This window comes from Lotus japonicus, chromosome 1 (genome assembly GCF_012489685.1).
Source record: "Lotus japonicus ecotype B-129 chromosome 1, LjGifu_v1.2".
NCBI lineage: Eukaryota > Viridiplantae > Streptophyta > Magnoliopsida > Fabales > Fabaceae > Lotus > Lotus japonicus.
The window spans coordinates 78,180,706-78,192,139 of NC_080041.1; the positions used below are offsets into that span (position 1 = coordinate 78,180,706).

Below are 11,434 nucleotides of genomic sequence, written 5' to 3' on the forward strand. Positions count from 1 at the left end.
TATATTCCTAGCAATTAAATTTATTAGATGATTAACTCTAGGTCGGACTCTAGACGTCGTAGCTTCCGCTCTTACGCCGAATCAATCGATATGTTCTAGGTGTGCAAACTAAAACATAGCATTAAGAATAAGAGAAAATCATTGAATCATGTAATAGAAACAATCTTTTCATATAGAAATCAAGAGAAACACATCATAGTTAAATGCTACATCCAAATCCAACAAACAAACTTAGCAACTCATGTCCATGGATTGCTGACAAAGCTTACAAGAGAAAACTAAGGTGAAACCGACGACCCGTGACGTCCTAGAACCGTTCCAAGCTCATCGGCATGATCAAGAATCCGTGCACCCAAGTGTCCTCTATGCTCTGGTTGAGCTCTCTCTCTCAAAATCTTAAGAAGTTGCAAACAACCCTCATTTTCTATGTTCAATTCGAGCTTTTAAATGAAGCAGATCGAGCATTTGGCGCTAAGCGCCACTTTTAGTGTTAAACGCCACTTTAAAATAGTCTGGAACCGCCTTAAATGGCGCTAAGCACCAGGCTTCCTTCAAAGATGGGTTGTCCCCTGTCCAAATGGTGCTAAGCGCAAGAAATGGGGCTTAGCGCCAAACTCTTTCTAGATCTTCAACTTTCACTTAATTGCTTGGATCTTCATTAATATTTCTCCTAAAATAAAAAAAAGTAAGTTTAATTATGATTAAGATTATATTTAACACAAAATACTACTAATATCTAAATATTTACAACTTATGCAAATGACAGATAGTTTTGGGAATAAATAACGTGTTAAGAACAAATAAGTGACGATTCTAATGTGGAAAATCACGTAAATTCGGCACTTATCATCCCAACTGTGATCCGCTCCTCTTCCATCACCACTCTCATTGTGTTGGGAGCTCCTCAAATCTGGTTTCCATGCTGCATTGGTTCGGTTGGTTGTGGAGTGGTGACCGATGGTGGTGGGTTTTTGGGTTGTAGTAAAGGTTAAGTTCAGGTCTAGTTTGGTTGTGGTGGTCTTGCACACTGTTGCCCGCACCGACTATGGTGGTTTGGGGCAGTAACTGCGACGATTTGATGGTTTGGCTTATTGGGGTTATAATCTTGAGGTTTACGAGATTTTTTTTTTGGGAGTAGAATGGAGGTTGGAGTTTCTGGCATGAATGGTTCGTGATATGTTATACTTGCTTTATGCTTGCTGAATTTTAATGTTAAATGCATATTTGTTGCTAACTTGAATTGTTGGAAAGACTGATATTTCTCTTGAACTTGTTGTGCATGACATTGTGCATTTATAAGAGTTGAATTTTGAAGTGGCAATGTGAATGTTAGTTGTCCCGTGCGATTAAGGTGAATCTATAAAAAAATTAAGGTGCAAACTCTATGCTTTTACACTATGTCAGCGTGACTCAAAGCGCACGAATAAATATTGATTTTACACCTTAGTCTTAGATTTTAGGATGTATGTGCCTTATGTGGCCACTGCTTTCTTGCAGTGGTTCCCTATGATGATGCAATCATGAAATTCAGTTTTAGTCGTGGCAATCCTTTGATGACTGTGAATATGGGGGAATAATCATGTATCTGATGATTCTAGATAGCCCCTTAATTATGTTATGCGACAAATGTTGATTTCGGTCTACCAATAGCTTTGGTGGGCGAGGCTTATTCTTTTAAAAGAGTTTGCGAGCATTGCTGATAGCAATTTGGTGCACTTGTTTGTGGGTGGTAGCTGGCAATAAATCTTTGGGAGTTGGAGGTGTCTTACGTGATTTACAGGAAATATGATTGTTTGAGTATTCTGTTGGTTTGAGTGAGAGTGATTCAATGTGTGTAGAATTGTTAGCTTTTGAAAATGGTCTTCTTCATGTTTGAGATTTTGACAACAAAACTGTTGTATGTGCTTCAAATTGTTTGAAATGGTGAAACTTCTCATAGGTACAAGTGATATAAGCTCGTATTGGCAAAGAAACACTAATCTTTCGGAATAAGTCATTATTGCGCATGTCCCTTACGAGAGAAATATAGTGGTTGATGCTTTGACTCAAAAGGCTTCTCATGATGCAGCTTCGTTGCAGGTTTATAAGTTTTCACCTTCTTTTATGGACCGTCATGGATTTGGATTAGGCTGAGCGTGCCTCAAAGCAGGATGAACGACCTAAGAATGAAGTAAGGAGGCCCAAAAGGAAGACAACCAAGCATGTGTGGTAGTCTAGATTCATCCTCTATTTATCTCCAAGACTAGTCAAAGGATTTAATTATTATTCCCTTGATTTCCTCCCCTATTAATGTAGCCTAGTCAACTTAGTAATGTATCTTTGACTAGGGTTTGAGTTTACTAACTATATAATGGGGAGCCGGTGATGTATAATCCAGGTTCAACTTTTCCACCTGAATAAGACTCTAAGATTTTTGCTTATCCGTGTAGCTCTTCAATTTTTATATCAGAACATTTTATAATTCCATTTTTTATCACGACTTATTCTTGTAGTTTCTTTTTTAGTCGTTTAATTTTCACATGTTAAAAGAAATACTTTCAAGCACATTATTTCTTCTACTTATTTCCACTTTTTTTTTCTTTTTGAATTCTTATTTCTCAATCACATGTTACACAATTTTTCTAAAAAGTTTAAGAAGCTATAACTCCCCTAGCCAGCCACTGCCGCCGCCCTCTAGCACTGCCACTATTACACCGTCTCCTCTCCATCTCGACCTCCCACATCAACCCCCACTCCTTCCCTCACATCAGCCCCATCCCTCATCACTAATCCAACTACATCATCAACCACATCAATTAAATACAAGGCTAAAACATATTTTATTTTATCTTTAAACTCGAATACGCATGTAACTATTATTTTATTTTCTATGCCTAGCTTGTACGCCAGGGATGGCCCACACGAAGGGAACAATTAGTTGGACCGAATGGAGATGAGTCAACCACATGGCCCACTCTCCTTATTTGCATCATTTTCCTCCTATTTAATCTCGTTGGCGTCCAAAAATGGGTTAGACTTTTTTCACATAAAAAAACCACGTTTTAATCTAATCGCCATTTTTATTTATTTATCAATCTCAATCTCATGCATTTTTAAGCGTTAAAATTTTGTTTATCCCCACAAAATTGTCAAATTTAAATTTTAATAATTTATTTAATAATAAAACCAAAACAACTTAATTTTAGTACATGATAAATTACATCATCCAAAAATTGATATCTGAACCTCCTCACCTATATGTTCCTTGACTCTCACTACGTGAGTTATCGTTTCGGTTCGAGACAAACGAAAACAGTTATTAATGACGTCAAAAAAGAGTTATTTATTATAGTGGAAAAAAGTTGACAACACTCCACATGTGATGCGAGTGACGGAGTCAGATGCCGGTCTCTGTATTCTTCGTCTTCCTTCTTCCGTTTCTTCAGAAACTTTGTCCAAACCAAAACCCTTCTTCTTTCTTTCACCATCTTCACACTTCACCATTTTTTCACTGTTATTGATTGCATCCAATGAAAGCTAGCACTCATGGCAACTGCTTCCAATTCAAAGATTGAGTTCCTCGTCTGGTTGTCTCAAATCATGGGCGGTCTCTGCTCCCGCTCCGCCACCGTTGACCGCGTCTTCGCCACCACCACCACCACCACCGATGCCGCCGCCACCGCTTCTCCTTCCAACAAAACCACCACCACCGCTGATTTCACCACTCCGCCTCAACCACGCGAAACCATGGACCGAAACCTTCCAGAACCTTCCGATTTCTACGACGGAATCCCTCGTTTCCCCGATAAACCTAGGGCTAGAGCATCCAAGGTCATTTCAACTTTCAACTCAAACCAAACCAAACCAAACCGAACCAAAACCAGTTCTCTCTATTGATCAATCAATGGAATGAAGCTGAAGCTGAACCTGAAGATTTCTGTTTCTGTTTTCAGGTTTCGGAGGTGAGTTCGCGGCTAGGAAGAGTTGGATTGGAGGTTTTGGACACTCTAGGCAGCAGCGTTACCAATCTGAACTCCGGCGGTGGATTCGTTTCTGGTGCTGCTATCAAGGGGAATGAGGTTGCCATCTTAGCGTTTGAAGTTGCCAACACCCTCGTCAAAGGTTTTCATCTCGTGCAATCTCTCTCGCCTCAAAATATCAGGCATTTGAATGAGGACGTGCTTCTTTCAAAGTCTGTGCAGGATTTGGTGTCCAAGGATAGGGATGAGCTTCTTAGCATTGTAGCTGCTGATAAGAGGTGAGTGAGTGAATCAGTGTTGGATTGTATTACTCAAATTAAGTGCGTGTTTTGTTCGGCGTTGGTTCAAATGCAAACATGATTTCCTGTATCTCGAGGTATTAACGGAGAAGCTAGAATTTGCTAGGTTGTAGAGTTCAACGGAAATTCAAACACCGCCGAATATTTGTTGCTTTGGTATTTGTTTTTTATCACCGTCGACTTTGTGTGTATGTAAATGAGCTTTGGGGTTTTGTTGTCAGACAGGAGTTGAAAGTTTTTTCTGATGAGGTGATTCGATTTGGGAATCGTTCGAAGGATCCTCAGTGGCATAACTTGGAACGTTACTTTGAGAAGTAATATAAATTGTACTCACTCAATTCGTCTAGCTTTTTGGTTCATTTTCAAATATATTTAGCCCTTCACACATTGGTTCTTAATTTTTTTACCTGTCCTTTTTTCTAGGATTAGCAAGGAATCAAATGCTCAGAGACTATCAAGAGATGAGGCAGAATCAATCATGCAGCAGTTGATGAACCTGGTTCAATATACAGCTGTGAGTATCACTAAAGGAAATACTTACTTATTAGTGTTGCCAGAAGACTGAATAGTTACTTTGAAGCTGAAAATATTAGGAAGTTAAGGGAAAAAATGGGTTCCTGGTAAGAAGTATTTGTAATACAGAAACAATGAACTCAAGTGGTTAATTAAGTTTATGAATGACTACTCATTAACTGAAACCACTCTTTATTGTTAACAGGTGCAGTGAGTAATTCCTAAATAAGAAGTATTTCCAATAATTCATTTTTTATAATTATCCGAACAATTTGTTATAGCAGAAGTTGATTGGAGGATTTTGAATTACTTACCTTATATTATTGGATTGCATTATTTACATATCATTCATAGTTATCGATAGTGCGATAGCGGCGCTATAGCGTCGTCTCGTAGTGTAGCGGATCCCTTCCGTGACGGGATCACGGCTGTGAAATCCCGCTATTCGCGGCCAATAGCGGCTTTCCCTTGTATGGGATTTCGTTTTTGGGGGTCATCCGCGACAGACCGCGATCCGCAATTGACTACTATGAATTATCATTTGAAACAAGAGTTTTATTTCTCTTCATTGTTTTCTCTATATCTTACATGACACCTTTTATTTATATCGTGATTTATGCTCAGAGATAAATGGGGAATTTCTGAATTCAACCACTAGCACTATAGTAATCTGTGGGTACAATTTATTTTGATATAATTACCCAAGAAGAAATTTGTAACCATAGAAACCTGAAAGAATGTGTCCACATTTCATAATGTTTGGCGTGCTTTCTTCTTGATTTGATTCTGTCGCTATTGATTTGTTTGCAGAAATCACTTGTTAAAGGAATGGAGAGTCATAAATAATACTGGAAAATTTATGTATTTATAAATTGATAGTTTTAATAAATAACCTGAGATTAAAAATTCTATTTATTGCACCTTTTGTTGCATCTGCTCATCTGTACTTGCTCTCATTTTGGAGTTAATTTATCTTCAAGCTTTTCCATTATCTTTCCTTAGTTGCACCCATGTCCTTTGTTAAGCCTTAGTCTACAGTGAGTTCCACTATTCCATGCATTTGCTTTTCAAGTTTTCATTCAACATATAATTTTTTTATGTAGGATTTCTTTCTAAAAGAAATTGGAAAATAAATTTTCTGTGGCTGCAGGAATTGTACCATGAACTTCATGCTTTAGATAGATTTCAACAAGATATCCAGCGTAAGAGTGAAGAGGAGGATAACAAAGGTAGTTATGAATACTGGCAATTAGCCATGATGTAATATGCAACTCTAGACTTTTGTTTGCGACTAGCAATTTTTAACCAAAAATCCAGAGATCTTACAGAAAAAAAATCATATTGAGGGTTAATTTTACTATTGATTTTTCTTTCAATAGAGTGATCATTTAGACGATGATTGATAAATGTGTCGAACTTGACGACAAGGCTCACATTGATCATGTGATTTGTTCTGAAATATTGAAAATGATGTAAACTACCATTTACTACTCTGTCATCATGGACTCTGAAATGGATAGAGGAGCTAGAATATAGATATCTTTATAGTTTGTTCTGCTTCATCTGTATCCTATTTTGTTATCATATTCTCAATGCCTTCTCAAGCTATCACCGGGTCTTATTGAAATCATTCCTATTAAATTGTTACAGTTTATGTACTGTCAGATCACAGTTCCCAAAGACTAACTTATGGTTTGCACTGATATCTGTTTTAATCTTTTTGGAGCCATAACTACATATTATTGTTGTGGATGTAATTCTGAAGGCTTGCTTACTTTATTACAGTTCAGTAAAAACTGTCACTTCTAGCCAGAAGTTTGACCTTGCAATGTATTGAGCAGTACTTATTTGTGTGGTATCTTATAGATATACACTTGACTTGAGTATCTCTCTTCCTCATAGGTGATGACCTTGCATTCTTGAGGGCTGAAGTTAAAAGTCAAAAGAAGCAAATTAAACATTTAAAGAAAAAATCACTCTGGTCTAGAAGTTTGGAGGAGGTAACTTCAGACCACTTCTTGACATGTTTATCTCATCTCCCTCCTCCCCATTATTTGTAATCCTGTTAGACTGCCATTGTGTCTGATCCATGTATAATGCCAAAGATATATAGAATTAATTTTTATTTATAGAGGTGGGTTTGTCTTGTGCATTTTATAAATTTAGAACGTTGAAAAGTCAAATATAATTCATATTGTAATGATTACAGGTTGTAGAGAAGCTTGTAGATATTGTCCATTTTTTACATTTGGAGATAAGCAATGCCTTTGGAAGTGAAGGTACGTATCCACTAAAGGCTAGATCATGTTTGGATCACTTGATAATTTCTGCTGTCCTAGTGTCACTATATATGATAACTAATCATCAGTTCGTATCAGTGTGATGACTTAATTAGCATTATTGATATCACTGTTAAAATCTCAGCCATGTTAGCCTTATTTTGTTGTCAAAAATTAATTTCAAAGGGAGATTGTTTGTGCGTGTATTAATTTTTTCTTGAGGTGGGGGGGGGGGGGGCACAAGAGTTTTTATTCTCAGTAAATCACTGTTGAATCAGTTTGTATGGATAGATGTATTTTGCTTCATACCTGTAATGTTTTTTTATGGGTAACTGCAGATGGCTACAAACCAATAATTGGACACATGAGCAATCGCCAAAGACTAGGTCCTGCTGGCCTTGCTTTGCATTATGCAAATATAGTGCTTCAAATTGATACTCTTGTAAGTTAATCTTCTTTATTGCATCTACTTCATTCCATGTTCTGTTCTTTTTTGTATCTTACGTTTTCTCAGATAAAAATATAATTGAGTTTCTAGAATTGCTTTTTTATGAGTACTATTCTTCTGTGGTTGGTACCTGCCTACTTCTATGTTATATTCCTTCAATTAGTGTCAGATTTCATGTTATTGGGTTAATCTATAAAATTAATGTTTTTAATCATAACCCTTTCGTGATGAGTCAGTTCTGCAGCAAGGCTAGGCATTTAACTTGTATAAATTTGGTTTACACTGACATAACATTGTGCAATTTCTATAGAAAATGACATGTGCTTTCAAGTTTCTACCACTAGTTGCCTCAGGTTGCTCCCTGGCCATTAAAGTGTTTGTTTTTAGTGAAAATTGGATGATCCTATAAAAATATAACATTTTGTGATGGAAGCTTCTCTCCATTCTGTATTGTTGACAGTGGACCCACTAAGGGGTTCAGTTTCTTAAGGTGATATTTTGTAAATGTTAATAAGATAAGATTAGAGGATAAATTGTTGATATTTCTTTTTTGAAGCTTTGATCCTGCTAGATAGCTGTTGTAGGGCTACATGAAAGTTGTTATGATTTTGAAAGGCTTATGTGCTTGAGAAATGTTGATGTAATCTGGTAATATTTGTCACACACTGCAATTAAAGGAAAGAAAAGCCTGGCATTTTCCTTTTTTTGTGTTTCTATCTAGAGATCCAAAAATCTAAGTCATAAGGTAGCTCATACCTGGAATAATATCAAATTTTCATGTGGATTTTGGTTGAAACCATTTCTTTCTTATGGTTGAGCTTCAAATATGTCAAATCATCAAACAGTGTGTCTTATATGTTTTTGTGTTTGATTGAGTTGTTCTGCTTCATGTTCTCATGCCACATTCTCATTACTGCATATAATAGCCCAACCCTTGTGTAATGAACCTAAGTTCTGATAAAATAGTTTTGGTAGAAATATACATGCACCAGGGAAATTAAATACACTAATGCTTGATGCATTCGTGATCTGTTATTCACCAAGCATGGTACTATATGTTATCTCTTGATTATGCTCAACCTGCATTAGGAACTGAGCATGTCATTAATGGATCGAAAAGCACTCTGTTGTCGGCAGGCCTATGTTTATTAATTTTTTTTTCATACTTAATTTGGTACAGACAGTTGCTTACAACTAACATTTTAGGGAACTAGACATTTGTATATTCAGTTGAGGACTCTTATGCTCTACTCGAGTTGTATATTTGTGCTTGACTGCATGATAATTGGGATATTATTTGTTTCTTGTTTATTCCGAGTATTTTCCTGGATTGCATAAGGTGTAGTTATACTTATCATAGTTGTATTCAAATTTATGTCTGCTAAAGCATTTAATAGCATTTTACTGATTCCATTTTGACACTTTTTAGGTAGCCAGATCTAGTGCTATGCCTTCGAATTTAAGGGATACATTATATCAAAGCTTGCCTCCTAATATAAAATCAGCTCTACGTTCCAAATTACCATCCTTTCGTGTTGTAGAAGAGGTATATGATTATCTGCTAATATTTTCTGTTATTACTGCTTTGTTAAAAATAATCAAACAGAAAAAATAAGGGTCTGGAAAGTTTAGAAATGAGATAGAAAGGTTTTAGGTCGAAGCACACTTTGCCTATAGCCTGCAATTGACGAGGGAAGAATATAACTATTGTATAGTTGTTAATCAATAGCTCCTTAACTAACCTCCTAGTTAACATCAATTAGTCACCCATCAAAATCAGTCCTCCCAGCTAACATCAATTTGTCACCCATCATTATCAATCCTCAATCAAGGCCCTGGATGTTGGTTAGCAATACTTTCTCTGTTAGGGAAGGAGAAAACCCTAACAGTCAATCCAATTAAAACACGGTCAAAAGTGCAATTTCTGAATGAAATACTGATAGACTACCAAAATAAAAGATAGACTCTTAAACTTAAAGATAAAAATTAAGGAAACCTTATGAACTAAACTCAGACCTAATATTTAGAACCCTAATATTCTCACCCGAAAACTTGCCGTCATACTCCCTAGGTTGTTAAAGTATGTTCATGCATCATACCTGGTTAGAATGTTGGTGAAATGGTTAACCAATTTCTTTTTAAAAAAATAATTCCACATGCAACCATAAAATAAAAAATCTTTAATTATTATTATTTTCTTGGTTTTTTGTTTTTCTCTCATGGTTGCTGTCTGAGTTCTGCAGCTAACTGTAGCAGATATCAAAGAAGAGATGGAGAAAACATTACAATGGTTGGTTCCCATTGCCACAAACACATCCAAGTAAGATGTTACTTTTTATCAACTAGCTCCTCACTAGCCATGTGTAAAGCTTTCTTTAATCATCAGTCTTTTTACTTTATATGGAATCTTACCCTAATTCTTTTTGGCCTTCTCTTTTGGTTTTTCTAAAATTGATTCAGAGCACATCATGGTTTTGGTTGGGTCGGGGAGTGGGCAAACACAGGGTAAGTATCAAGTCTTCACTGCTTCTAATTTTCTACTTCTTATTCTCTGTAGTTTCAATCCTTTCTGATTTTAAATATTTGCTTGTTTCTTAAAGCTCTGAAGCGAATAGGAAGGCTGTCCAGACTGGTATCATGCGGATCGAGACATTCCATCATGCAGATAAAGGCAAAGTAGAATACTATATTGTGGACCTTCTGTTATGGCTTCAACGTTTGGCCATTAAAATAAAAGCTGGCAGCGATGCTGGTAAAGTGAAGTCTCCTATGAAATCTTCTGCTGGCACTACCTCGGAAAAGACGAACAAGGAGTCTACAAATGCCCTATCACCAATATTAACAATTGATGAGCAAACCATGCTGCAGGATGTAAGTAAGAAAGCACTAATTAAAGGGATCAGTAAAAGCATGGACTTTGACAGTCTCAGGAGTAGGTTGAGGGAGAACTACAGACTCACCAAGAGTTGGAGTCTTTCATCAACTAAAAGCAAGGAACTCTCTTTTAATAGGATTTTGTCTAAGCTTCCTGTGATTGATTTTGACATCGACAAAGAAAGAGCATTGAATGTGATAGACAGACTAGATGTGGTAAGATAATTCGCGAGCTCTTCTGATTGCCTTTGGAACGAGTAGGAGGAGGTTACAATCCATGTGATATAAGTGTGATGCATACTCCATCTTCTGCTTCAAGTGGTGAACGCCATATTTTTTGCAGCATGGTCACCATGGACAGCGTCAGCTTCGTCTGTGCTTTGTTTTGGTGAAGTTTCTCGATGATGTAGGTCATTGTTGAGAGGCATTCATGCTTTGTATCCATGTGACTGCAGTGCCCACTTTGCATTGGAGCATGGAGGACTGTGGTTCATTCGTCATTGTATATACTAAATGAGTTACTCAGAGTATAGCGCCTGTTGTTCTACACAGCTTTTATTTTTGTGGGTTTGATTACCCATTCACACTGAATCTAAACTTTTTTCATGAAAAAAATGTGATCTCATTTTTTATTTGTCACTTATTGTACTCTTACATTGTATCCCTTCTTAAAATTCGTCCTCAATTGTTTAAACTAATAAATATTAGTGTTTTCGTCCTCTATTTTTATGCAGACTCTTGTGCATAAAAATATTTGCTCAAGCTTTGTGGTACATCTCACAATGATAACATGTTTGGTTCTGTGGCAAGAAACTCTATAATCACTTCTATGAAAGCAACAAAGTGTAACATATACCGGATCATACATGTTTCTTAAAGCATTTTCTTTTTCTCGTGATGTCATCACAACCTTCAAGAATAACAAAAAAATTAGTTGTATGGACTTGTCCTCAACAGTGATGCTGGCCTAAACACGTACTAGGTTGGCAATCCGCATCATTTGGTTGATCAAACGGCTGAGATGCTGTACACTTGGTTTGCATCGACGGCTCAGGAACCACA

The 11,434-nt window shown here is 36.7% G+C and overlaps 1 protein-coding gene across 1 annotated transcript; it reads left to right on the plus strand.

Annotated features, from left to right (window-relative positions):
- The first annotated feature begins 3,343 nt into the window (after window positions 1-3,343).
- LOC130715016 (protein PSK SIMULATOR 1-like) lies at window positions 3,344-11,011 on the plus strand. Its single transcript, XM_057565012.1, has 12 exons — window positions 3,344-3,810; window positions 3,933-4,237; window positions 4,480-4,572; window positions 4,682-4,772; window positions 5,922-6,000; window positions 6,674-6,771; window positions 6,981-7,050; window positions 7,389-7,492; window positions 8,928-9,044; window positions 9,742-9,818; window positions 9,959-10,003; window positions 10,099-11,011. Exons 1-12 carry the CDS (start codon window positions 3,526-3,528, stop codon window positions 10,595-10,597), a joined length of 1,863 nt encoding a protein of 620 aa, XP_057420995.1. The 5' UTR covers window positions 3,344-3,525; the 3' UTR covers window positions 10,598-11,011.
- Window positions 11,012-11,434: the final 423 nt, after the last annotated feature.

Bases quoted from the DNA above. Each gene is read 5' to 3' on its own strand.
- LOC130715016 (XM_057565012.1), top strand. From the start codon at position 3,526: ATGGCAACTGCTTCCAATTCAAAGATTGAGTTCCTCGTCTGGTTGTCT. The intron at 6,772-6,980 runs GTAACTTCAGAC...TAATGATTACAG, and splicing joins GGTCTAGAAGTTTGGAGGAG to GTTGTAGAGAAGCTTGTAGA. The intron at 9,045-9,741 runs GTATATGATTAT...TGAGTTCTGCAG, and splicing joins CCTTTCGTGTTGTAGAAGAG to CTAACTGTAGCAGATATCAA.